Source organism: Taeniopygia guttata, chromosome 9 (assembly GCF_048771995.1).
Source record: "Taeniopygia guttata chromosome 9, bTaeGut7.mat, whole genome shotgun sequence".
NCBI lineage: Eukaryota > Metazoa > Chordata > Aves > Passeriformes > Estrildidae > Taeniopygia > Taeniopygia guttata.
The window spans coordinates 17,743,021-17,770,710 of record NC_133034.1 but is presented as its reverse complement, the minus strand read 5'-3'; the positions used below and the strand labels follow the sequence as shown (position 1 = coordinate 17,770,710).

General features: G+C 57.7%; 1 protein-coding gene across 2 annotated transcripts; it reads left to right on the top strand.

Moving 5' to 3' along the window:
* EPHB3 (EPH receptor B3) lies at positions 1-27,690 on the top strand. Of its 2 annotated transcripts, none has more exons than XM_030280342.4 (16): positions 1-192; positions 13,510-13,574; positions 13,970-14,642; positions 21,643-21,798; positions 21,948-22,283; positions 23,065-23,189; positions 23,345-23,513; positions 23,607-23,712; positions 24,125-24,177; positions 24,344-24,466; positions 24,565-24,812; positions 25,049-25,264; positions 25,355-25,504; positions 25,596-25,789; positions 25,956-26,111; positions 26,423-27,690. In XM_030280342.4, the coding sequence occupies exons 1-16, from the start codon at positions 96-98 to the stop codon at positions 26,529-26,531; spliced, it is 2,976 nt and encodes a 991-aa protein (XP_030136202.3). In that variant the 5' UTR covers positions 1-95; the 3' UTR covers positions 26,532-27,690. The 2 variants fall into 2 exon arrangements, with proteins under 2 accessions (XP_030136202.3, XP_030136201.3); XM_030280341.4 differs by having other exon boundaries at positions 24,080-24,177.

Sequence of the window (27,690 nt, the reverse complement as noted above, 5' to 3'; positions counted from 1 at the left end):
GGCGCCAGAGCGCGAGCGTGGCGCGGCGGCGAGAGGAGCCGCGCGTGGCGCCGAGCTCGGGACTGCCCGGCGGGGCCGCCCGCACCGCCCCCGCCATGGCCGCGGCCCGCCCGGGGGCCCCCCCGCCGCCGCCGCCTCTGCTCCCCCTTCTGCTGCTCCTGCTGCTCCCCGGTGGCCGCCGCGCTCTGGAGGGTGAGTACCGGGCGGGCGCGCCCGTCCGCCGCACCGGGGCCCGGGCGACCGCTCACGGGAGCACGCATCCTCCGGGATGTCCCAGGCCCGTCGTGGCTCGGTGCGACTCGTCGTCGCGCCGCGGATGCCCGGTTGTACCTGCGGAGAGCTCGCCGCCGCAGCCCCGCTCCCAGCGCTGAGCCGTCCTCAGTAGGTTTCAGAGTCGACGCCCCGTGGAACCGAGCCCGGCGCGGCAGAACCGCGGCATCCGCGGCCGGCGGCTGCTGGCAGGGAGCGGCGCCTCTTTGGATACTCGGTTCACGTTTCGAGGCTTTTCGCCACGACCGAGAGGGCTGGAAAATTAATATTTCTTTCAGTGGAAGCTCGTGGCGTGCCAGAACTGGTGGGGCCGCGGAAGGAGTGTCCGTTTGCCGTGTCCGGCTCCATCCCTTCCCCGGCAGGGCTCGCCGCGCCCGCTGCCTTAACCCCCGAGGCTCCAGCGTGGGACCTCTGGGGCCAGTGGCCACGCGTGCCGCATCTACCCCCGAGCGGGTCTGCGCTCCGCGGCTCGCCCACCCCCGAACTCCGATGGAGTTGGGAATAGAACGGGGAATAATTCTCCCCCCATTCGGGAGTGAACCCGGGTCCACGGGGCAGCACCGTTGCACCCGCAGCTTTGAGCAAATAAAGAGGCTTTTGGCCCCGCTGGGTACCGGGGGCTCCCGAGCGGACAAGCCGGGTCGCACCGGAGAGAAGGAGGAGAAGAGGGCCCGGACGGGTTTTTGTCTCGGCACAAAGTGTGCGAGGCTCCAGCCGGAGTGCCGGGGCGGCGGCGTTCCGGTGTCCGGTAACCGAACCCGCTGCCGGAGCGGCGGGAGGGGGCTGGCGAGGGGGGGACGGAAGGGAAGGGAGATCCCCCGGTCGGAGCGGAGCTGTGGGTGCCCCCGCCCGGGCAGGGGGCGGCGGGGGCTGCTCGGAGGCGGTGTCGTGCTTCGGGCTCCCGCTGCCGTCGCCCCGCGTTGCGAGGTTCGGGCCGCGGCGCCGGGGGTGGCCGTGGGCAGGAGCCCTCCCCCGCGGCGGTGGTGGGGGACGTCTTTCCTCCAGCTTTGGGCTTTGTAGAAAGTTTGGGGGGTGCTTGTTGTCCGCGTTCCTTTTCATCCTTGCTCCCTGCGATTTTTTTTTTTTTTTTTGCTTTTTCTTCAAAAGGAAAAAAAAAAAAAAATTAAACCCCCTCGTCCTTTGTACGCTGTAGGAATCGGAGCTATGGGCCTGCCGGGTCCGTGAGCTCCCGGCTAAGCGGGAACCCCGCGGCAGGAGGGGAAGGGAGAAGCCGCCGGCACTCGGCCCTCGCGGGATGGAGGCTCCCGAGCACCCGCCCGGGGATCCCTGCCTTCTGGCGAGGTGCCGGGGAATGAAGTTGTGGGCAGGGAGCCCGGCGGGGCCCCACGCTTGCGGGTAGCCCCACACTTGCAGGTAGCCTCTCGCAACCTGCTTCCCATCAGCGGTTTAGGAATTTGGGAAGGATAGCTGGCGTGGGCGCTGGCGGCACCAGTGTGTATCACCTGGCGACAGTCCCTCCAGTCCCCGGGGAGACAGGGAGCTCCAACCTCTCCCCCACTGCCGTCCGGGGATGGAGCAGTGCGAAGAGTCGGATGGAGAGAAAACAAACAGGCCCTGCTAAGGAGTCGCAGGGTTTTTTCAGCTTCCCGAATGTGTGGAGGGGTCAGGAGCTGAAGACACCATCTGAGAGGTCACGGCTCAGCTGGATACCAGTCCAGTGGGACTACTTTGGGGCTGGCTGGCAGCTGCCCAGCAGTTTTCAGGCTGGCCCAGATTCCTCGTGGGATTTTCTCTTTCTTTCTTTTTTTTTTTTTTTTTTAATTTTTTCCCTTTGCTCTTGTTCGAGCTGGAGGGAAAGTTGCAGCTGGCCTGGAGAGGCTTCTGCCTCTGCAGCTTAGGGAAGCTGCTGCTCGCATCAGGGTCAGCGAGCTCCCGCTCTTCGGCTACGTTTGGCATTTCTGTCCACGCTCACCGCTGCTTCCTGACTGGGACTGGCGCGTTCCAGAGGTTACTGTAAATCTCATGTGCACGTTTGTTTGGATATTTTAGTGCTGATCATAAATCTGGTGTGGCCATAAATCTGTACGCACGTCCTGCAGACAACAGCAGCGAGCAGTCCCCAGACCCGGCCACTTTACCGTCCCCTCCGAGGTGCAAAGGGCTGGGCTTGCGGCTGGTGCCAGGCTGGAAGGGCAGTGGGCTTTGGGGCTGGATGGCGCTCCCCATTCCCGAGGGGATGGCGGGGAGTTGGGTTTCTTTACAAGGCCCCACGGGGGTGGAGGAGAAAAGCCGCGCTCGGCAGCAGCTCAGTGAGGGCTTTGTGCTGCCGAGGAGAAAATGGTTTCTCTCCAGATCCTGTAAGTGCGCTGGGTCTGTTTGAAGTCACAATGTGTTTTTCTTCTCCGGTTCAGCAGTCCCCGGGCCGGCTGCAGAAGGAATGTTCTATCCAGGGGCAACAGCGGATCCTTTCTCCAGCACAGGGGTTTGAGCCGAGAAGTTTGTCCCAGCGGGGCTGTGGGAACAGAGGCCCTGTGGGGAGTGGACGTGGTGGAACAGCACAGGGAATGTGCTGCTTTCCAGGCCCTTGCCGACCATCCAGGGCTAAAACCTCAGGCTTCAAAACATCCTGGCCCAAGGGAGCATGGACAGCCACAGACTGGATCTGCCTGTCGCCCTAGGGGTGCAGGTAGACTGGGACAGGGACCTGCTCTCCCTAGGAGCCACTCTCCCAGGCTGTTCCTGTCCTGAGCAGCCTCTCTGGATTCAGGACTCCATTTAAACTTGGAGTTTCCCACGTGCTTCCCCATGAACTCCCATGCAGAAGCACTGTAGTTTGCTGCACGTAGTCCTGAGCAGACGTGGGCTCTAGTGAAATAGCCAAACCCTGCAACACAGCAAGATTTCTAGGGGGGATTTTCTTCCCTGGCTCTGCCCAGTGACACCTCTGAGATCCCAGCTGGGTGTCACACAGAGTGACCACGATCCTCTCTGCACGGCAAACCCCTGCTTAATTGACCCCTTTGCTGGAACTGACAGGTATTTTCTTGGCAGAGAGATTTGCTTTCTGTTTAATTACTTTTCAGAGAAATTGCATGTTTCTTGGTGGGGCAATGGGTGAAGTTGGCCCTGCTGTTTTATGGGTGCTTGGCGTAGGGCTGTGGAAAATGGATCGTGGGGCTCTGCAACACTTGCTAGATTCATTAAATCTCCTGTTCCTCGGTAAAAGCTGCACTCGAGGAAGCCTTCCCGTCCCTGCTCCCGAGGAAGGGAGGAGAAGGGCTTTCCTTTGTGTCAGGCAGAGCATGCGGAGCGCTGGGGAGAGAGAAATCTTGGAGCACCAGGGTCTGTTTACAGCCCCACATTTCTCTCTCGGTGTACAGTGGGGCTGTGGCTGCCAGGCCATTCCTGCCCAGCCCTTGCAATTGGGAATAGCGGCCTCTGGTTTTTAAGGAATGAGCCGAAACTCCTTGTTTTGTTATGATGACTTACTGCAAGAGATATTTGGGGAAACCAGTTTGTTGCATTTTCTTTCCGTGAGCCGTTTGCCGCTGCCACTGGAGCAGAGGAGCTTGGCGTTTAATTAAAACAGCCCCAGCAATCTGAATCACAGACTTGCATGTTTTTAAAATTGTAGCTGTTCCTGTTGTGCTGAGTCAAACTGGTTTGTCGGGATTAAGCGTCTCCGCCTGGGAGCTGCGCTGGGGGAAGGGTGCTGGGGTGGCCCCGGGGTCGGAATCCCCATTCCCAGCTGGTGCAGACCACAGGGTGGGTGTCAGCCTCCTCCGGAGGAGAGCCCTGGGAAAGGGGGACTCTGCCCAAGGGCTGCGGTGGAGCTGGTGGTTGCCGTTGCCGCAAGCTTCTCAGTGGTTGAAACCATAATGAGCTGCTGTTGTTTCTGGGTCCAGCATGTTCCCATGAAGCATTTGGGGGATGGTGGTGCCCCTCCATGGGCAGGGATCTCCTTGCAGAGCCCCATGCCCCAGGGGATGGGCTGCCATCTTGAAGGCCAGGCAGCCTTTCAGTGACACTCCCATCCGACTGGGACCGTCCCATTTGAAGTCATGTTTTGGTTTTTTTATTGCATTTTTGTTGTTGCTCCAAACCCAGCCCTGTGCTCTGGCTGGGCGGTGCTGGCAGTGGGGCATGGGCTGTTCCCTCACAGAGTTGAGCCTCAAGTGGGAGCCATTTTGTAGGGAAGGTAGGTGGGCATCCTGCCTGTAAAGGGACAGGCTTGGCACTGTTGGTGAAGCCTCATCCTCCTGCGCTTGGGGACCCTTATCACCCACCCTCAGCATGGCCAGGGAGGAGTCATGGAGCTGAGCTTGAGAGTGGGGCAACGTCCCCTTTCTGCAGGGCCACGTCCCTTTCCCACAGTGCCACCACTCCCACAGGGGCTGCTTCCCTCCCCTGGCGCCCGCTCTTCCCTCGGCACAGCTCAGCCCTCCAGCCTGTGCTGCCCGAGTCGGGAGGTAGCGAGCCCAGTGCTGTCTTCGCATGGCCGCCCTGCTGAAGAGGAACGGGAGCCATCTTGAGCAGAGGCTGGAGCGCGCGGCAGGGCCGAGCACCAGCCCCATGGCCGCTCTCCGTACACGTGCCATTGTGTGCTGGCTGCGGGTCCCAGGCTGGGACAGGGGGGAGGGTTTTGCTGGGGGGTTCTCTTTATTTTATTTTTGCCCATTGCTAAGCCCTGCTGCGCTGCGGGGCCTGGTGTTTCTCATGCATGTGGCAGAAGCTGTTGACAAACACCTGTTTCTCAGCCCCCTCCCCAGGAATGCCCCGGGGGCCCTGCGGGGGCTGCAGTGCCGCAGGGGTGGGCAGCAGGGATGTCCCCTCCCAGGGGAGCCCTCCCCCAGGATTCTCCTGCCCAGCAGCAGCTGCGGGAGGGGATTTGAGCCTCCCTGTTCCTCTGTGAGGTGTGGCTGTTGCGGAGGGCTGCCGAAATCCGTCCCTGTCCCAGGGAAGGGACAGTGCTGTCCCCTGCGCCCAGTCCTGCATCTCTCAAGTGCTCGGTGCCTGCCCAGCAAGGTCTGGGGCGCAGGGGAACCCCACAGGGACGGGGGCACGCACACACGGCGTGCTATCCAAGGCCTTTTTTTATTAATGAGAAAAATGTGCAGGGCTTGAACGATCGCCAGGAACAGATTTATTCTAGTTCCCCAGAAATTAAACCGAAATGAAGGAGCGAGTCAGCCCGGCCCGGCACCCCCTCCTGACTCTGTGCTTGTTTTAACTTTGGAAGAATCTGACTTTGGGGGTGGGGGAGGTGGAGGAGGGAGGGGGGGGCCAGTATTTGGGTTTAAGCAGTTCCAGATGGGCTTGGTGCTCTCGGAGAGCTGAGGAAGTGAGCAGAGAGCAGCTCGGAGATTTGGGTAACTGCCCCAGGCAGTAGAGAGGAGGGAGATCTTGGCAGAAACTCCCACTCTGCACTGCCGGGATGGGATGGAGCTTGGCAGCCAAGCTACTCGTCTGTGGGGTGAGCCTTTGGATGCGCACAGAGTAACCTTTTTTGGGGAAGGGGTGGTTGTTTTTTTTATTTTAAATATCATTACTCTTTCTCTGGGCACTTTCCAAAAGTACAACCTGGGAAAAAATGGAGCTGGAGGGAGAGAGGGGCCTTTTGGATCTCAGCCTGACGCAAACAGTTGCCCTGCGGAGGCAGGTCTGCAGTACCGACCGCCTTTCCTTCCATCCCCTGGGGACTTCAGGGCTCTTCATCCACCCGTACCAGCCCAGCTCATCTTGGTGGCCCCGTGGGGACACCTGCCCCATGAAACCATAGCCACAGGGCAGTGGGGTCACAGAGAGAGGTAGCAGGAGTGTCCCCATCATAACATGTCCTGGAAAAAAGGGTGGCTTTGCAGGCTGATTTGCTGCCTATGTCCTAGTCAATGGCATTTGTGGCTCGAACAGGTCTGGCATCTCCTGATCAGATGAGTTATTTCTGTGGCAGCAGAGGAGGGCGGCATGGCCATTCCTGCTGGGGACGGCGCCCTATAAATCTGTCCTGCCTGCTGGCCCTGGAGCTCCTGCCTGCCTGGCACAGCTGGTCACATTGGCGGTATGGCAGAGAGCTGCAGTGAGCAGCCCCTTCCCCTGGGCCAGGCAGGGACATTCCCGTCCCAAGTGGTCAGTGTGGCAGCAGGCAAGGATGAGATGCTGTCTGTGGGATCTGTCCATTCCCCTTTGCACACAGCCTGGCACAGCAAAAGCATCTTTTCTCCTTTGACAAGTTGAAGCAGCAAGTACTAGGGCACATCCACCACGTGGGCAGGGATGGCAGCTCTTCCTTGGCCAAGCTGACCCTGGTGTAGCACAATGGGCTCTGACATCCGAAATTCCCGTGGTATTAATAGAACAGTAATTGCAGTGCAGGGCTGGGCTCAGGCAGCTGGCTCCCGTCCTCTCCCAGTGTCAGTACGGCCTTTCTGCAGGACCAGGGCCTGGCAGCGGGACCTGGCAGGCTTTGGGCAGCGGCCTGCACGTGTCCTTGGCGTGCAGCTGGAGAGCAGAAGCTGCTGTCCTGCAAAAGTCCGAGGCTCCGAGTGCTGTGGTTTAGAAGGGGGTGCACACAGTGTGATGCTGGTGGGTGCTAGAGCCCAGCTTGGCATGGCTCTGCTCATAAAAGGGCAGAAATCAACCCTTCCCGCCTTCATCCAGTGCGTGACCAGGCGGAAAGGAGCACCCATCCCTCCCTGCATCCCAGCCGCTGCCACTTGATCTGCCTTTTGCAGAGCTGGCACCTGTCCTCTCTCACATGCTTCAGTCTGTCTCCCAGCCGTCAGGAAACAGCTCCTGGTGAGGAGCACGTGGCCGGAAAACCCTCTTCAGCCAGTTAGCGGATGGTGGGTTGGCGACAGGGCAGGGCTGGATGGAAGGAGCATTCCTGTCCCACTCCACCCCATGTGCCAGGCAGTTCCCAGTCATCTGGGATCTGGATCTGGCCAATGGAGAAGGTACAGGACATTGGGATCGGATGGGGAGGACTGTGAGAGAGATGCTCAGTGGCTCAGAGCCATGGGATCATCTCCTGGCTTGAGGTTAATACCCCAGTGTAGGTGTGGGATTGGGAAATGAAGGATGCATCCTTGGAGCATCGTTGGAATTGGAGTTTTGGGCTCTGCTGTGAACTTACCATAGTTCTGGCAGGGTTGGAACTGGCAGTGGTGAATGATACCGGGACTGGCAGTGCTGCCCACACCTGGCTGGGCTGTCTGGGCAGGGACTGCCTGGCTTGGTGTGTGCATGTGCCCTGTGCGCGCAGAGGGGCCTTAATCTCAGTTTGGGCCTCTGGGCCCTGCCATAATGCAGAAATAATGAGTCTATTATTAAGTGCCCACAGTACTTCTTCACTCTGGTGGCTCGCCTCCAGCAGCAGGCAGAACCTGCCCCGCTTGAAGTGGATGTGTCATCATTTGCCTCAGCAAATCCGATCCCCTTTGATGATGGGCCAAACGCCCTTGGCATGAAGGGCCACAGCTGTGATACAGGCCCCTTTTTTTCTTTCTTCCCCTCCTCTCTTCCCTTTGTTCCCAGTTTATTGACAAGTCACTGGCTTGCCTTGGACCTGGGACAAGTGGACATTGGTGGGCATGTGCGGTCAGAGCCCCTGTGCCCCCCTGGAGAGAGGTGGGGTGGGGTGGGGGGCAAGCTCCCATGGCAGCCTCGCGTCTTCCCCCTCGGCGCTGGGGAGCAGCAGGCGCCCTGCTTGTCATAAGGACAGGTTCCCAGCGTGGGCGGTGATAGGGAGTGCTCCAGCCCTTCCCTTGGGCTGAACCACACTGCCTGGCCTGCTCGGCCTGACAGTCGGGGAGGGCAAGGGTGGGACCAGCACAGCCCCCTGGCCTTGCACTGGGCACTAGAGTAGATGGGTGTGCGGGGGTCCCTGGAAGAGATGGGATTCCTGAGGGAGGATGAGGGCATTGTGAGCTGTACAGCATGCTGCCAGTGCTGCCAGCCCCATCCCTGCAGAGAGAACTAGCAAATAGTGCCTACAAGAGCCTTCCCCAGGCTCAAAAACCCCATGCCTGGCACCTCCACCATGGGTGCCCCCTGACCACCAAGGATGCCTGCTGGTTCCCTGCCTGATGCCTCCCATGCTGGCTGCAGTCTCCCTCCCTGCTTTCCTGGCTCTTGACTGCAGCAGCAAGAGCCTCTCTTCCCTGCAGTGCAGCTCCGGCACAAGGGGCTGCCAAGTGCCAAAACCTCCCAGCACGCCACCTCCTGTGCTCCAGAGCTGCTGTCTGTGGTGTGCTCCATCCACGGAGCACGTGGGCTGAGTGGGACAGGAGAGCTTCCTAAATGCAGGCAGCATGTGGAGTCCCCTGGCCTTGGAGCAGGGACATCCCCTGCCTGGGAGGAGGATGGCTACAGGGTTTAGCTGGGGTCAGCAGGGGAAGAACCCTTCTGGAGGAGGAGGGATCTGGGTGAGCCACATGCTTCAAGAAAACGTGTTGCGGGGTCTCCCAGACCTGACGGGCTCACAGGGCGCTCCTGTGGCTCAGCTTTTGTGTACAGAACGCTTGTCAGCGGGAAAAGTGCAACCTCAGGTTCTCTCCCACAGGCAGCTCTTTGTTCCCAGATAAAGGACCTTACACCAAAGGCCCTTTGTGCCGCTGCTCAGAACAGTGCCGGGATTAATTGTACCGATAGGTGCTTGAATGGGGAGCATGCAAGGCCACTCACTCCTGGTGTAATTATCTTCAAAACTGAGAAAGAAATTAAAATATGCAGAGATGCCCCTTTTGGTGGCTTTTTGAATAGCAGGCAGTCTCCAAGATTAAAACTGCATCTCTAAACAAGCTAGCTTTCCTTCCAGAGGAGAAAAGCATGGCAGTGAGGAGAAGAGGCACTTGGTGCCACCATTTGCAGCCACCATGGTGGAATCCAAGCCATGTCCTGGTGCAAATGGCCCAGCCATTGATAGTGTCTGCAGGAGCTCAATGTGGGGCAAGTGGCCACATAAGGCTGGTCTGGGCCACTTGTCCTGTGCTGAGCTCCTGCAGACATGGTGCCATGGTGTGCATAGCTCACAGAGAGCATGGGCACGTTGCAAAACAGGTTCCTCTGTTTGCAGTGAGGCTGCGTGGGTGTCTTTACTAACTCTTCTCCCTTGCCTTCTTCCAGGATGCTCTGGAATTGCATGAACTGCCTTCTCCTCATCTTCTCCTCTCCAACGAGCTGGCATCCCGTATTGCCAGTGTATCCTGATAAAAGCCATCAGTTCACATATTCAAGGGGGAGAACGTTCAAAGTGGAGCTTATTGGTAGAGACGATTGAGTCTTCCCCAGTGGCTTCATCTTGAAAGAATTTTGATATTCCCCCCCTTTTCTGGCTCAGCCATCGCTGCCGCGCGCGTCTGCCGCTCAACAGCGCGAGACGGGCTCTCTGGGCCTCTTAAGGGGGGAGTTCAAACATTTTCGCTGGCCTCAGACCATGCATGCCGCATTCCTGAGCCTCAGCACCGGGAGAAAGAGGTCCCCGGCTCCAGATGGGTCCTTGCCAGGGCTTCAAACACCCAGTGAACTGCTGGGACTCTGTGGAGGTGATGGGAGGGCTGCTGGTAGGGACCGCTTGTCTTCGCAGCTCAGGGTGTGCTTGGAAGGAGACATGCAGGACAGGGAGGAGGCAGCCAGAACGATGCTCACAGCCCTGTCCAAGGAGTAAGAATCTTTCCCTGTCCTGGGATCCCACTCTGCCATGGAACTTCTGCTTCTATGTGGACTCAAGCCTGGCCAGCTGTACTTGCTGACCATAGTGAGGCTCCTGCTCCATGCCTTGATTTTGCCCAGCTGAAGGTAAGGAGAGGACAACTCCCAGTGCTGCAGACAGTGATAAAGCAAGCCTTAGGGTGACTTCCCCAAGCTGGCAAAATTGGGAGCCAATTTCCCGTTGACTAATGGGACCAGGCTCTTGCTGTGGTGTGCGGGATTGAAGTGGCTTTGACTCACTGTTCAGCCAGCCCTGACGCCGTTCACGTCCCTCCGCAGCACCTGCAAACCCGAACCGCGCCGGGAAATCACCAGTGACAACTCTCAACCCCCCTCTGGCACCATGGGCCGGAGGAGGAGAGCAGCTGCTTGATGCTGAACCACTGAAGCCCAGTGCTTGGGCTCCCCAGCCCTGGACACTCTCACATGCCCTTTCATGGGGGGCCAGTGCTTGGTGTGCCCCAGTGTTTTTGGGACAGAGGACCGGGTTCAAGGCCAGGCCACAGTGAGAGCTCTGCAGCACCTTTAAAGGCTGAGAGCAGTTTCTGCGACTCAGCTCAGTATGTGCCACCAACCCCTGGACCACGCAGCACAGAAGCCCATAGGGCCCTCCACTTATGACCTTCACAATGGCAGGCTGCAAGGGTCTGGGAGGCTCCACTGACCCCACCTGGGTCACTCCCATGGCTGCAGGAAACCCCCTCTGCCCTCTGTGCTCAGCCTGTTTCCTTTAGCTGAGTTGCTCAGTGAATTTTTTTTATTATTATTATTTCCCCTCCCCACTCTCTCTGTGTGGTTTACGTGGCTCTCACGCCAACAGCCGGCTTGGCTCTGTCAGTTTTTTCTCTCCTCTGCTGGTCAGATGGCAGATGCTGCCAAATTAGGATGCAGGCAGCGAGCCTCCTGTCCAAGCTGAGGTTCTGCCCACGGCTAACACTCAAGGGGAAGGACGGTGCCAGAGGGGACAACTGCCATGGCAAGGGCTTCCTAATGGGGCCTGCTGCTGTGCAGGAGAGTTCCCGCATACCCTGGACAGGTTTGGGAAGCAAACACCCACCATGGTCTGGTCAGTCCATGCTATGCTGTGGCTTGCCACAGCATCCTTGTGTCACTCGATTTGCGGGCACACCCTGCCACCCAGATCCCCATCTCCCCAGCCTGACTCACCGCCACAGCCGCTCATCTATCAGCGGCCCCAGCCCTGAGAACACAGGGCATCCCTTCCCTGCTCCTCCTGCAGAAACACCCCCCAGCTGGCCTTGCCGGCAGCAGGGCCCTGCGCTGGCTGGACCACAGAGTCTCTGCACCAGGAGTTGGCAGCCCCACACTGTGAGCACTGAGCACACGCTTGGCTCTGCTCACCGCCAGCACGGCGTGTCTGCACCCTCAGCACCGCTGTGCCCTTATTAGGGCAGCCAGCGCTGGGCCTGGCCCTCGCAGAGGTGTGGGCAGCCCCCTTCTGGGACCTGTTCCACCATCATCTGGCACTGCCCACCCGCCCTGGCAGCCACCCCATGCAGGGGTCTGGGAAGTGCAGCAGCATCTCCAGTCTTGTGGCCATGCAGAGCCACACTTGGGATCCTGCCATCAGTAACTGATGGTGTGGGAAATGGGAAGGGAGAGAGATGGCGGCTTGATGTGTCCTCTGGGCAGGTAGTGCCTTGGGACCGAGCAGAGGCTGCCTTATGGGTGCACAGGCCCATTCTGCCCATCCTGTGTCTTGCCCCTCCTGCATTACCTGCTTGACAGAAGGCTTCTTCCTTCTCTCCCTCTGTTTTTGCCAGGTGCCCATAGTTTGTGTTCTTGAGAAACAACAAATAACCCCTGCCCAGTAACCATCTCTGTGCTGGAGCCTGATGTAGATGCTGCCCTTCTGCACCTCTACCAATGGGGAACTGGCACCATGAAAGGTTTTCTTCCCTCTGTCCTTGGTGCCATGCCCACTGCTAGTGCCACCAGGCCACAGTGGAAGGTGTTTGTGTTTGCTCTGGGCAAACAGCCTGGGCGAGAAGCAAGCTTGCTGGCCCAGCTGGGAACCTGGCAAGCCACAAGGCAGGTCAGAGAGCCCACGTGTCCCCAGACGTGCTTGTTTATCTGTGCCATGGTGGCACCCACAGCCTGTGCTCCCAGCCTGCCTGTGGGTGCTGCTGTCGGGTCTCGCTGGGGTGGGACACGGGAAGAAGGTGTTTACCTCAGTTGGGCTTCATCCGAAACCCTGCGATGTGTGAATGCTTCCTTCCTCCTCCACACTTCCTCCCTGCCTAGGTCAGCCTGGGGTTTTCCTGGGGTGGAAGGAAAGAAGCTGAAACTGCCTCTTGGTGTGGGGCTGAGCCATGGTGCTGTCACAACTGAGCTGCCCTGGCACATCCTTGTGCCCCAGCTGGTGAGAATGAGCAGTTCCCAGCCTGCTGCTGGGTCTAGGAGAGCCATGGCTCCCTGCCATTTGTCTTGAGCCCGGGTGGGCTGAGAGGTACATGGATGGATGGGCAGCCCTTGGGGAGCTGCATGGGGTTTTGGATGGGGCCATGCTTGTGGCTGGGGAGGGGGATGCGCTCATCAGGGTGGTGTTTTGGCCCTGGTCCTCAGTGCAGGCAGCAGAGCCCCCCTGAGCACGCCAGGGTCTCCAGGCATTTGCACCCCCTGCTTCCACCAAACCCCCTCTAGGCAAAAGAAGGTCCAGAGGACGCGGGGGTGCTGGGGTGCCTGCTCTCCCCTCCAAACAGCCAAAGGGCCATCCCTGCAGCAGAGCTCACAGGGCCAGCAGCTCACAGAGGGGCCATTGGCCCCTGAGCATGTCAGTGTGTCCTCATCCTTGTGTTTCACTCCTGGTTTTTGCGCGTGGTGCTCGCGCGGAGCCACGCGGCTCTGCCTGGGATTAGCGACAGCTGCCTGCAATTGCAGCTCTTCCCAGACAAGCGTCTCGCTCCCCCAAGGCTGGGGCTGGGGCTGTTTGGGGAATGCTGCCGGGGTGGTTTGTCTTGTAGTCTGCTCCAGGAATGTTGGCCAGACGGTCAAATTCTTCTCCCCTCTTGTAAAATGAGTGATGTGGGGCGTCTCTGGGAGAGCAGCCTGCCAGTCCCTCCTCCTCTGGATAAACCTGCCTGGCCCGCACCGCCCTGTCATGGGAACAGGCCCTTTCAACCCCAGCCACATTAAATACGCACCCTGCCAAAGCAGAGGGGGAGGGTGCGGACAGGGGCGCCCTGTCTTCCTCCTTTGGCACCCCTGCACTGCCTGGGGGACACGTTTGGCTGTGCTAGTGGCTGGGGACCACAGCTTGTCCCCATCTCCCCCTTGCCACCTGGCCAGCTCCTCATCCTGCCGCTTGCCTCCTCCAGCACAGCTCTCCAGGGACACCTCACTCTTCCTGTTCTCTTGACAGGAGAAGAGAAATCTGGAGTCTGTCTGTGCCGCTCCCCCCTCCTCCCACCACGTCTCACCCCCCAAGTTGCTGTTTTCCACAGAAATGTCAGGCTCGGCTCTTCTCTCCCCCACTCCTCATGGTTTTTTTCCCCTCTAATCTTGGCCTTCATCTCCAATTAATTCTTTCTCTCCTTCCTTTCTCTCCAGAGACCCTGATGGACACAAAGTGGGTGACCTCTGAGTTGGCATGGACAACTCATCCAGAGACAGGGGTAAGTTTGGAACCAGCCCTGGTCCTGACCTCCAAAGGGCAGGGCTGGCCCTGGCTCCGGCCCCATGAGAATCGAGGGCAGAGCTGGCCCAGGCCCCATGGGAATCATGGTTGCTCACCAGTGCCTTTGTGAAACTGGCTGCATCTTTCTTCTTTCCTCCTGTGCATATCCTCACCTTGTGAAACCATCTCCCAGCAGAGTGGGAGTGTCATGGTCCCTGGCCTGGGTTGCTCTTAGTCAGCTTGATGACCAGGAGGGTTGTGACGGGTGAAGGTGTAGCTGCTGTTCTTCCCTGTTGATTGTTGCCTGTTTCCCCCCCACCCTGTGCCATTCAAAATGTGTCTGTGGCACTGATGTCCCTGGCAGGGGATCTAACCCTTTCCCTCTCATCACAGTGGGAAGAAGTCAGTGGTTATGATGAGGCCATGAACCCTATCCGCACGTACCAGGTCTGCAACGTACGGGAGGCCAACCAGAACAACTGGCTTCGTACCAAATTCATCCAGCGCCAGGATGTCCAGCGCGTCTATGTGGAGCTGAAATTCACTGTGCGGGACTGCAACAGCATCCCCAACATCCCTGGCTCCTGCAAAGAGACCTTCAACCTCTTCTATTATGAGTCAGATACAGATTCTGCTTCTGCAAACAGCCCTTTCTGGATGGAGAACCCCTATATCAAAGTGGATACAATTGCCCCAGATGAGAGTTTCTCCAAGCTGGAGTCTGGCCGTGTGAACACCAAGGTGCGCAGCTTTGGCCCTCTCTCCAAGAATGGTTTTTACCTTGCCTTCCAAGACCTGGGAGCCTGCATGTCCCTCATCTCTGTTCGGGCTTTCTACAAGAAATGCTCCAACACCATTGCTGGCTTTGCTATCTTCCCGGAGACTTTAACGGGAGCCGAGCCCACTTCCCTGGTCATCGCACCGGGCACCTGCATCCCCAACGCAGTGGAGGTGTCTGTGCCCCTAAAGCTGTACTGCAACGGTGACGGCGAGTGGATGGTGCCCGTGGGAGCGTGTACATGTGCTGCTGGATATGAGCCCGCCATGAAGGATACCCAGTGCCAAGGTATGTGCGTGGCAAAGTGATCATGGCCTTTGTCCCCATGGGTGCGTTGATGTGAAGGAGGTGGTTTTGCATTGAGCTTGGTCTGGTTTTGGAGGCTTTTCCCTGATGAGTGAGCAGGGTGATATCTCAGACAACTGGTCTGCAGTTTGACTGCAAAGCCTTTGTGGTCTGGACTCATGCAGTGTCTGCTGGGACACACTGGTGAACAGCCACCAATGCTACCCTCTGTGGAATGCATCTCCTTGCATGGAACTGCAGTTCAAGGCATGGTCCTCAGCAGGGATCCAGCACATTTAAGCCCTTGAGCATTACCAAAATCTCTCTCTTACTGCTGCTGCCATATCCAGCATCTTCTCTCTCTCCCTCCTGCAGTGCTCGTGGCTGGGGCGAGTGATTGTTCTTGGCAAGTGTGATTTCACGCTGCTTGTGCGGAGGCCTGTTCAGAAGCCCTGGTGGTGAGCAGGGCTCCCCTGTGGGAGAAGCCATGCTGAGGCATGCTCCCCCTGCCAGTGCTAAAAGCTTGCAGCAGGGATGGTAGAGACCAGCACGAAGGCAGGGAATCTGAAGCTCCTTGTTCTTGCTGGAAGGGAAGGAATCATATCCTGCACATGGAGATGTTGGCGATGGAGAGCCACCATAGCAGCAGGATAGCTCTGTGTGGGTCCTGCATGCTCTCCCACGATAGCTTTGGTGTTGCTGTTTAACCCCAGTTCGGGTGTGTTGGTAAGGAAAAACCTGTCTGGATGAATATTGCATTCCCTTGGGGTGATTTTTTTTCTTGTGAGCTGTCTCTGGCAGGGAGGACCCTGCCCTGGGGTGGCTGGGGTTTGGGGCAGAAAGGTTGCTGCTCCCCTTGGCTGCTGGCATTGTACAGGGAGTGGGATGCTGGCAGGGCCCCCAGCACGGGATGCCTTGTGCTCGCCGATGACGGGATGCTTGGCACCGGCCCTTTGCTCTTGGCAGGAGCTGTGTGATTTGGGATGGCCAGTGACGTGCGGCTCAGGCCAGGCTGGCCTCCCCGTTGGCTTTGGGAGCAGTGTAGCTGACAGCCATGCTGCTGGGGCTAGTTAGGGAGAGGTCAGTCTCCACAGGGCCACAGCCCTGCCAGGGATCCAGAGCCTCCAGCACCATCAGTGCCAGCACAGCTCTGACTTCAGTGCCAGGCAGAGGTCTGTGCTCCTGGGTAGCTGCTTTCCATCTTGCTTGGACCGGGAGATCTTAGACCGTACACGATGTTTGCTCTTTCCCAGCAGAGAATGGGGTTTGGGCACAAGGTGAGAGTTTCCAGCCAGTACCAGAGAGGTGCTGAGAGGGAGCATCCCAAGGCAGGACAGAGCTCCTCAGATTAGGCTCAGGAGCCTGGGGCAAGGTCCCGTCTGACACACATCCCCAAGCTGGAGAGATCCCCATGTGGCAGCTTTCCCAGTGCCTTTGATTTCCCACCAAGCCCCAGCTTCTGCTGCAGCAGGCAGGGAAGCCACGCTGGGCCGTGGGCACGTCTCCATCCGGCAGCCTGCCTTCTCGCTGGGCAGAGGCGGCGGTGTCCTCACGTTTCTCTGGGAAAGTTGCACTGCGCTTGTAGGATCAGATTTTCCGCCATATGATCGTGCGTTTTAAGTGGAAACAGCTGAAGAAGGGCTGGGAGAAGCCGGAGCTGCAGCTCCTTTTCTCCTCTTGGCTGGATGTTCCCTTACCCCATTTCCACAGTCCAGCACCGCCAAGAAGTCTCCAAGCTCGTGTCATGGGCAGCAGTGTGGATGCAGCCCCCCAAAGCTGGGGTTCCATCACTCCTGCCCCAGGGAGCCCGCAGGGGCTTCAGCATGCAGGCGAGCAGCGCTCCAGCGTGCCAGATGGCATTTTAATAAATAACAATACCCAGTTACTGCTTAGATGGGATAAGCCCTGTTGTAAATCTCCCCCTTTTCCCAGACTTTCAGTGGCCTTTGAAGACCTCCTCCTCCTCCTCCTCCTCTTTATCTCCATCCAAGCCAAGATTAGAGCTCACATTCAGACCTGTTACAATGCAGCTTGTATCCCAGTCCCTCGGGAGCAGAGGGCTCATCCTGCCCGACTGAAGACAGTTTCTTTGGCATGCTTTGTAAGGCGATACGCCAGGCTGGTACCTGGCGCTCTACTCCTGAGTTGCCACAGCATTGATTTGGCATCTCATTCTCAGCCTCATTATCTTTATTTAATTAGCACACGGCCCTTCTGGGGGTTGTGCCGCTTCCCACACACTCCCTTACCACACAGAGCTGCAGAGGCAGCTCTTGGAGGACAAGGAGGAGCTGCTGGCCGGGGAGGGGAGCAAAGGCTCCCGCATGCCTCCATGGGCTGGGGTACACTGCACTGCCCTGCAGCCCCTGGGGTTTAGCTTTTCCCCCAGCCCCATCCCTTCTCCTTTTGGTTAGGAGGCCCCCAAACAGTTCAGAGGATTTGGTGTCAAGGGGCTCCCCAAAAATCCTCCGGGGCATGTGCTCCGTGATGGATTTGTTGGGATTTGCACCCCCTGTGTTGCTGGCTTCACACAAAGACGGAAAGGCTGCTGTGCCGGGGTGAGCAGTGAGCCCCTCCTTGCATGTCCCCTCTGCTTGGGAGGAGGACCACAGTGCCCCCAGAGCCTGCACCCCACTTGGGAGGGGAACTGAGTCTGTGTGGTGCAGTCCATGGATGCCCAAAACGTAGGAGCACTGGAGGTGATAGTGTCCAGCATGACACTACACCTTCCTGAGACCCATTTCTCAGTCTTCTTGATGTTTCTTTCTCGTGGCACCAGGCACTGAACATTTGGGCACAATCAGTAGGTGAATGCAGGTCAAGCTGGGGCGAAAATCAGAATTTTCACAAAAATAAATTTCCCTTGCAATCAGTGACTAATGAAAACATCACCCTGAATTAAATAAAAAAAAATTGCCAAGCAAGCATTGCACTTGCCAACTGTTTGCAGCTTTGCATTGCAACATGGGCTTGCTGCATGAAACCCAGGAAGTGAAACTGCCTGGGATTAATTGCCCGGGATTCCAGATCAAAGGCAGCAGCAGGGAAGGCAGGGAGAGCTGCCGGTTTACAGCCAGGCAGCTCCACAATGGGTTACTTGTAACACAGTCGAGGAAATCTGCCCCTGCTGTCCTGCCTGTGACCCACTGTGACTCAAGAGGCAGCTTTGCTTATTGAATTTTTTTTCTTATAAAAAAAAAGCAGAAAAAAATTTATTTTCCAGCCTGTTCATTGGATGGCACTTCAAACCCCCAAAGGCTCTTTCCTTTCTCTCCCTTCAGATTTACTCCATTCACTTTTGGACTGCACTAGTGTGAAATATTTTCACCCAAAGGGTGATTATTTTACTTTTTTTTTTAAATAACTGCCTTTTAAGAGAGACTTAAAAACAGAGTTACCGCCTGAGCTGTAGCCAGGCTGTTGCTTCCACAGCTCTGCTCCATCTGCAGCCACTTACGACAGCGAGAAGGGAGCGAGCTGTGCAGGTTCATAAAGCACAGATCGTCCCGAACAAACCTGACTGCTGCCTCTAAAGAAATTACAGGGTTGATGGGCAAAGGGATATGATCAGTTTAATTTATCTAGGTTCAGGCGAGGCATCCTGCTTCAGTCCTACAGGGAGAGAAATAGCTGGAAGGATGCTGTAATATTGTAGTGTGAATGCGAACCAGTCAAAACATGAAACATGGTCGTTTGAGGCTGGTTTTTCCCAGTGTGTCACGGCTATCCGTGCCTTCCCCAGGGGAGGGGACCCCAGAGCTTTGGAGATTCACCTTGGTTCATTGCTGCTTGCCTGCATCCCATGCAATAATGGAGGCTGCCTACGGGATGAGTCACTGCTCTCTGCTGCTGCCAGAAGGGTTTTATTTCAGTGTTTTTTTCAGCTCCCTTCCTTGAACTTTATTCACCACGGTGGGGATTGTGTTTGGGAGTAGTACCCTCCTCTTCCCTCAGCTCTGTGCTGCAGCTTTTCGAGACAGGATCAGGCGCTGGAGGTGGGCGGCTGATGAAAATCCTGGAGGGGCTGCCAGAAGCAGCCGGACGGGCGCGTTTGCCACGCCGGGTGTGCGATGCCCCGTAGGGGGTGCAGGGGCAGCTTTGCAGCAGGGCTCTGTTACTGTCCTGCTCCCTCCCACGCCCCACACAAATCCCCTCTGTGGCTGATCTCCGCTGTCAGGCCAGACTGCCTCTCCCTCCCATCAGACCAGCGGCTCCTCTTCAGAGCGGGGAGCTCCGCTTCGGTTCCCTGACCTGTTATCCTGTGGCTGTCACTGACTGTCATGTTCTCCCCAGAAGTGACCGCAACACAGCACCAGGAGATGTGATCTGTGTGCAGAGGTTCAGAGTTGTTATTTTATTTGAGGACACTTCAGCAGGAAAAGTGCTTATGCAAAGCTCTCGGCAGGGAGAAGAGAGCCTGGCTTCCCAGCTCCGGCTGGATGGAGTCACGTTCCCACTCCAGAGCTCCCAGGCTCGTTCCGCAGCGTGCCGGCCAAGACAGTGGTTGTTGTACAGGCAGTTTCTTGCAGAGAAGAGATGACACAGCGGCTTATCCACCAGGGACCTGGGATCAGCTTTCAGCTCAGTTACAGCCTTCAAATGTGGCGGCTGAGAGCTGTCACGCTGCCACTGAGGTCTTTATGCTCTGATTTATTAAGCAGAGTTGGAAATTTACACACTGGAGTGCATCTGGGCCTCGATCCCTCTGCTGCTCTTCCCCTTTTTAATACAGTTGGTTCATGGCTCATTCCCCACCCTGCCAGGATGGCATGAGGATGCAAAGAAAAGGCCTTCATCCCTTGTGCCTGTACTGGGCACTACTTAGAGGTGGCAGGGAGCTGCTGAAGGACAGCTTTCCTGTCCCTTCCTTCTGTGTCTAGGAGGCCACTATCACCTCCGTGCCCATAACCCACTGGGCACCGGCTGGCACTTCATGTGCAGGAGACCAAGTGCCCTCGTCCCTCCTGCATCCTTTGCAGGCACCTGGCTGTCCTTTGCTGCCGTGCCATGCTTGGGTTGTCAGCTTCACACAGTCAGGTTGCTCTGGCTTCACTCTCCCCCCAACAAGCCTGTTCAGGGGTTTTGTCCCTGATGGATCTGGGCTCCTCTCCATAACCAAAGCATGTTTGGCAGCTTTCTAAGCCCAGAGCGTTCCTGTCCAAGAGGTTTCAGTCATCTCTCATTCCTCAACAATCTGGTTCCTTATGCGTGAATCTGCATCCACCCAGTTTGAACCGCCCGGGACTCCAGCCGGGGTGCATCTGCCTATGCCAAGGCTTCTCTGGGCCTCTGCTGTCCACATAAAGACACATTTTCTGGTGGCCTGGTTGTCCCAGGCTAGGGAGACAGAAGCCCTGGACCTGCTGGCTTCCCATTGCTTGCCAAGGAGCAGATCTGTGCACTGCTTTGCCTTCCAGCCTGCACAGTCGGGACGGGCAAAGCTTTCATTTCCAAAGGGAAGGCCCAGAGGCTGGGTGAACTCAGGTCAAGGAGCTGGAGTTAGCCATGTAGTCAGTCCTGTTTTGACCAGAGTCTCACTGCTGGAAGGCTTGCACCCTGGGAGCAGGAAGCAGCTCCTGACACCCATTCAGGCAGAGGGGCTGGAGAGCAGGCAGTTGTCTCTGCAAGGGCTGCTCTCACATCCCCCTGGCCAGCAGCGCTGCACAGGAGTGAGGCTTCTCCCTTGGGGTTGCTGCTGCTTGGTGCCTGGACAAACCTGGGACCCAGGACAGCACCTGGAGCTGTGTGCAGGTCCCTGCGGGGCCGGCCTGGCAGCGTGTGACTCACAGAACTCCACGCCCCATGTGGGGCTGCAACCAGCCGGAAAACTTCCACAGAGGGTGTCAGGAGATGCCTCATAGCAGGAAACTTCCACTTGCCACAGCCTGGTGAAGCACCAGGAAACCTCCTCCTGTTTTCATGATGATGTGTGACAGGCGTGGGAGGGTTACATGCCCTCAGAGCTTCCCTAACATGGTGGAAGAGGAGGCCATGCCCTCCTTTGGGGCCATCCGTGCTGATGCTGCCCCAGCTGTGGCAAACAGGGTGATGCTGAAGCAGAGCCGGTGCCAGTGGGTCTCTCACCTCATCCAGCTGCAAACACAGAGCACAGAATCCACTTCCTTGGGCAGCAGTGTGATAAATTGGGCTATTTTGAGGTGTGTGTCAGGTTCCCGAGGCCGCTCTGCTCCTCAGCTCAAGTGCTGTTAAACCGTTCACATGCCCCTCATTACAAATAAACACCTTGGGGTGCCTATCGGGCTGTATCCCAGGACTCGTGGCTCCTTGAAGGACCCTGATCGGAAGCGGAGGAGGTGGCAGTGATGCTGAAGCAGCTCTTCAGCCAAGGACCTGCAGGAATGTTTTCATCTTGCTCAGCGCTCCACTTGAGCCAACCTCGTGAGGTGCCGCCGCCCCGGGACTGAGAAGTGGCTCAAGAGCCTGAGGCGGAAGGTTTGGGGCTGAGTGGCTGATTTTGGGTGGTGGAGGCCTCTCACAGGGGCTGCTGCAGACAGGGCTGCAGAGGAGTGCTTTCCTTCCCAGCCGTATTTCCCCAGAGGATGGACCTGGCACTGTGAAGGTTGCCAGGCCTGGAAACCAGTGTGGCCTTCCTCTATGGAAGGGAGCATGGTAAGACCCTTGGGAAGGGCAGTGAAGAAACAAAACTAAGGAATGGAGCTCTGGATGGACCTGCTCTGTCCCCCCATACTGCTGGTGGTGACCACTCTTCCCACCTGAGATTACCTTGGGCCTGCTACTGGAGCATTTCCTGGCAGAGCTGTGCCTGAGCCATCTGGTGCTTCCAGCAGCCCACTCTTCTCACCCTTCCCAGCCGTGAGTCCCTGGGCATGGCTGATGGCAGTGGAAAGGCTTGTAGGAGGCCTGAGGTCTTCAAGCCACTGATCAAAGATTTGGCAGCGAGGAAGTCTGCCCAGCTATGGTGGGAGCAGTGAGTGTTTTCTGGGTTCACTTAATAACTCAGATCTGTTTTTCTTTCCTCCAGCATGTGGCCCAGGAACCTTCAAATCTAAGCAGGGGGAAGGTCCCTGCTCTCCCTGCCCTCCCAATAGCCGGACCACCTCTGGAGCAGCAATGGTCTGCACTTGTCGAAACGGCTTTTTCCGGGCAGACACGGACCCCGCAGACAGCGCCTGCACCAGTGAGTCCTGCTCTGGGCAAGGAGGGGAGGCAAGGGAAGCTGTAGGGGTGATGGGGGTCTGTGTCTGGCATGGGGGTATGTGCTGTGCCCATGCCAGGTGTGAGCTAGACATGAAGACACCCACTCCTGCCCCTCACATTTCCCTGCAGGTGTCCCCTCAGCCCCCCGCAATGTCATCTCCAACGTGAACGAGACGTCGCTGGTGCTGGAGTGGAGCGAGCCGCAGGACACGGGCGGGCGGGATGACCTGCTCTACAACGTCATCTGCAAGAAGTGCAGCGTGGAGCGGCGCCTGTGCACCCGCTGCGACGACAACGTGGAGTTCGTGCCGCGCCAGCTCGGCCTCACTGAGCGGCGCATCTACATCAGCAACCTGATGGCCCACACGCAGTACACTTTCGAGATCCAGGCCGTGAACGGCATCTCCAACAAGAGTCCCTACCCTCCCCATTTCGCCTCTGTCAACATCACCACCAACCAGGCAGGTCAGTGGAGCCACCAGGGAGCAGGGGCTGCATCTCCTCCACAGAGCGGAGCGGAGCAGAGATTTCTTTCTGACAGCCTGAGAGGCTGCAGTCCTTTGTGGTGCCGCCTAACTGGCTCTCTGAGCCTGCATCTAATCCCCTGGGTAAACTCTTCTCTCTGTTTAAAGCATGTCCCTAGAGGAGATGAGATCAGAACATATGCAAGTGGAGAAGACTAGGGCTGGCAGATGCTCCAGAGAGCTTGGATCTTCTAGACCTACCCCAGAGAGGCTGTGCCTGCTGCAAGGGGAGGAGGAAGGAAATGAGATTTCTCTGCTGTGTGCATGGGAAGGCTCAGCACCAGCCCAAGCCTTTGCAGGCAGCCAAGTGCTCTGCCATTCCCTCCTTCCTCCCGCTCTGGCCCCGCTCCAGCGTGCTGGTAATCTCCAGCCACTGCGCACTGATCTGATTTCACGGGTCTTGCTGCTGGGGTGGAGCAGAGCTCTGGCAAATGCAGGAGGGGAGGGAGCCCCAGTCTGGGTTGGCAGGGCCCTTCCCCAGACCAGTCTGCAGCTAGGCATGGGGTGAAACATGATTTCAGTGCTATTTCTGAGGCTCCCCTTGGTGTTGATATCACACCTCCTTATGGAGACTTGGGGAAGGCCAGTCTCAAAACTTTTCCATGCCTTTCCGCCAAGATTGTCCAAGCAGGTCACAGGCAGAGCATTCCCTACACTGTGTGGGATGGTGGAGGGGGAAGCCTGCTGCAGGTGGCTCATTCCTTCCCTGCCCTCCTTCCTAGCCCCATCTGCCGTGCCAACAATGCACCTGCACAGCAGCACCGGGAACAGCATGACGCTGTCATGGACTCCCCCAGAGAGACCCAACGGCATCATTCTGGACTATGAGATCAAATACTCGGAGAAGGTAAAGTAGGAACAGCCTTTTCCCCTCTCCAGCCCTTCTAGCTGGCCATCAGCATCATGGCATAGGGGGTCCCTGCAAACCTGGCACCTGGGGGATGTGGGAGCCAGCAAATGGAGGGTGGCTTCACAGAGGTGACACCCATGTCTCCCCTACAGCAAGGCCAGAGCGATGGAATCGCCAACACAGTCACCAGCCAGAAGAACTCGGTGCGGCTGGACGGGCTGAAGGCCAACGCTCGGTACATGGTGCAGGTCCGGGCACGCACCGTGGCGGGATACGGCCGCTACAGCCTCCCCACGGAGTTCCAGACTACTGCGGAGGGCGGTAGGTGCCAGCGCTGGGCTGCCTCCATCGCCCAGCCCTCCATGCATACTCCTTTCCCAGCTTGACTTCAATTCCTACCTCTCCTTCCATCAGGTTCCACCAGCAAGACTTTCCAGGAGCTGCCTTTGATCGTGGGTTCGGCCACTGCAGGGCTGGTGTTCGTCATCGTGGTGGTGGTGATTGCTATCGTCTGCTTCAGGTACTAACTCTTCAGGGAAGAGGGCTTCAAATCTGGGTTTGGGGGTTGCTCATGTTTGCCACAGAGCTTTCCCCTTCACCTGTGGGCAGAGCTCTGGCAGCTCCAGTCCCAGAGTGAAGGACTGGACCAGCCACACGTGGGTCCCAGAGCAGGGGTCCTGTGGGAGGACTGTGCCTCTGCTTCCCCAGCACGAGCTGGGCTCTGCCCACGCTCCTGCCATGCACTCAGCACAACTAGGCCATTTCCTCCCATCGCACCTCGGGTGGAGGGATGGCTCTGCACACAGGCTGCCAGAGGGAAGGCTCTCTGGCAGAGGCTGTCTGTGCTGGGATTTGGAAGTTGGCAGTGAATGTCTTTGCCCCATCAGGAAAGGGATGGTTACTGAACACCTCCTCTCGTCTCCTTTGGGCAGGAAGCAGCGCAACAACACCGACCCTGAGTACACAGAGAAGCTGCAGCAATATGGTGAGTGTGAAAGCCCCGCAAATGCACTCTGGCTGCCCTCTCCTAATTCCTGTCCCATGCAAAGGGGCAGCCTTTTCTAACAAGGGGTGGGCTGACAGCCAGCCAAGTGGCTTGTCATCTGTCACCCTTGCTGCGTCCCTCCTGGTGATGGCTTCTGCCCTTGCAGTTACCCCTGGGATGAAGGTGTACATCGACCCTTTCACCTATGAGGACCCAAATGAAGCTGTCCGGGAATTTGCCAAAGAGATTGACATCTCCTGTGTGAAAATTGAGGAGGTCATTGGAGCAGGCAAGTCCTGGGGCTGGGCACAGCAGGTTCTGAGACTGCTGCCTCTCACCCTGTCCTGTGGCTCACCGTGCTGGTCCCCTCTCTCCTTCCCACTACAGGGGAGTTCGGTGAGGTGTGCCGTGGGCGCCTGAAGCTGCCTGGTCGCCGCGAGATTTTCGTGGCCATCAAGACACTGAAGGTGGGCTACACGGAGCGGCAGCGGCGGGACTTCCTGAGTGAGGCCAGCATCATGGGCCAGTTCGACCACCCCAACATCATCCACCTGGAGGGGGTGGTGACCAAGAGCCGCCCTGTCATGATCATCACGGAATTCATGGAGAACTGTGCACTTGACTCCTTCCTCCGGGTGAGCATCCATCCCGTCCTGCCCTGGGCTGGGGGCTGCAGTGCATGGCGGGGCATGAGCCCTTCTCCATCTCTCTACATTGTCATGCTGGTGTCCCCAGGGTTAATGTCTTCACAGACAACATGAGTGGGAGAAGCAGGGTGGCTCTAGGGAGGAGGATGGTGATGGTAGCACATTGGGATCCTTCCTCTATCTGTTCAGGGTGTTGCAAACCCCTCTGATCTCTCCTCTGGCAGTTGAATGATGGGCAGTTCACAGTCATCCAGCTGGTGGGAATGATGCGAGGCATCGCCGCTGGCATGAAGTACCTGTCAGAGATGAACTACGTGCATCGGGATCTGGCTGCCCGCAACATCCTGGTCAACAGCAACTTGGTCTGCAAAGTGTCTGACTTCGGGCTCTCTCGCTTCCTGGAGGATGACCCAGCTGACCCCACCTACACCAGCTCCCTGGTATGGGACACTCACAAGTGATCTACTGATCTGGGGGGGGGGGAGACACCTCAGGTATGTACTAAATTGTGGAGCTGTGTATCTGTGCAGGGAGGCAAGATCCCAATCAGATGGACAGCTCCTGAGGCCATCGCCTACCGCAAATTCACTTCAGCCAGCGACGTGTGGAGCTACGGCATTGTCATGTGGGAAGTGATGTCCTACGGGGAGCGACCTTACTGGGACATGTCCAACCAGGATGTAAGTGCTCTCTGGGGACTAGGGAACTGGGAGCTGTAGGCTGCCTGTGGGAGCCCAGCCTCACAGCCTGCCTCTGCCTATCTTTCTGCAGGTGATCAATGCCGTGGAGCAGGATTACCGCCTGCCACCCCCCATGGACTGCCCCACTGCACTGCACCAGCTGATGCTGGACTGCTGGGTGCGGGACCGCAACCTGAGGCCCAAATTTGCACAGATTGTCAACACGCTGGACAAGCTCATCCGCAATGCTGCCAGCCTGAAGGTCATCGCCAGCGTCCAGTCTGGGTCAGTGACATCCTGTGTTTCCAGCCAGCATTTACCCCAGTTCCAGGGAACACTGGGGTGATTGGGAATAGAGCTGTGGGAGGGCGGGGATAAGAAATATCCCTTGTTCCCAGTTACACCTCTCCATGCCCTGCTCCTTGTGACCCCTGGCTCTCTTGCCCTTTAGCATCTCCCAACCGCTCTTGGACCGCACAGTCCCGGATTACACCACCTTCACCACCGTGGGAGACTGGCTGGATGCCATCAAAATGGGACGGTACAAGGAGAACTTCGTCAATGCTGGGTTTGCCTCCTTTGATCTGGTGGCACAGATGACTGCGGAGTAAGTCCCTGCTTGGAGGGGAGGAGGGAGAAAACTGGGACTGGGGCTGCTGCACACTGTCCCTTGCCTATCTGATAGCCACCTCCTCCCACCTGGGTGCATGCTGGGCTGAATTAAGGACTGAGATTCAGTATCCAATCCCAAGGGACTTCAGGTTTAGGATTCAGCCTCCAGTCCGCTCTGGTGTTAGAGGGAGCACTGGAGCTTGGCAGAGGGCTGTAATGATGGACAGGTCGCTTGCCCCAGTGGGGCAGGGCCACATGTTGATGTTGCTGGGGGCTGGGGGCTAAGTCGTCACCTTTTCCTTGCAGGGACCTGCTGAGGATAGGGGTGACGCTAGCAGGGCACCAGAAGAAGATCCTGAGCAGCATTCAGGACATGAGGCTGCAGATGAACCAGACGCTCCCAGTGCAGGTTTGACCACAGAGGACTCTGCATTGGAACGGAGCAAGGGAACCTGCCAAAAAGGTTCAGTTTGCGGTGCAGCCCAGCTTCCTGTTTCCCCTCCACATGGCGCTCCTCTGCCTTGGACGGTCGCCTGGGACGGGATGGGACGGGACGCCCTTCCCTGGATCGAAGGCACTCATGCTGAGGGTGTCCAGCTTTTCGTCCTTTGTCCTGGAATGGCGAGGCAGCAACACATCTTCATATTGAAGATGGATTATGGGACTGAGATGGCACATCCCACTTCCCACCCTGTCTTGGTGCTCATCGGTTTGAAGAGTTGTTCTGCTTCTTGGATTTCTTTTCACCCTGTTTTCCCCCCAGTCCTCACTTCCCCCACCTCCCCGAGGCCACAGACTGTTGACCCGTCCGCCGAGTCCGTCAGACATGTCCGAAGCCTTCCCTAACTCTGTTCCCCACATGGAAGCAGCCGGGGGAGGCCAAGCCAGCAACAGGGTTGGGGCCACCAGCCCCAGACAATCACTCCTCTCCTCCAGCCCTGGCAAGCCCTCCACCCAAGGGTCTGCACTGGAACATGTCCGAAGGGAAGGCTTCACTCCCTTTTTTGGCTTTGCACGCCAGAACCCGAACCCGATTTACTATGCAGGGAGTTAGGCAAAAAAAAAAAAAAGGAAAAAAGAAAAAAAAAAGAGATATATAAAATAAAAGATAAGAGGGAGCAGAAAGGGGAGGGAGGGGGACCAGGTGCCCGGCTCCTCATCTCTTACCCTCTTGGTTCTCCTGGCCGGCTCTGGACTGCAGAGCGAGGCCATCAGCACGTTTGCACAGGGACCCTCCGCCCCCGGACCGACGGCAGCCGCGCTCCCCCCGAGGGGCCGGAGAGCGGGGCTGGGGCAGGGGCTGCGCCGGGGGCCACGGCTCCCCCAGCCTCCTCTTTTATGCAGAAGGAGCAGGTGCCGCCGGCGCGGCTGCCCGCTCCTGACACACGCTGTGATTGCTGCCAAAAGACTCACTCACCTTTCCCTGAGGATTCACTGCAGCCCGGTTCCTCCGAGCCGAGGGAGAGACTCCCAGCGTGCCTGAGTGTGCGTGAGTGTGTGCATGCGTGCGTGGGTGTGTGCTGGCCGCAGGACTGTGGGAGGCAATGGGCAGAATAAAGGCAATAAGAATTTTA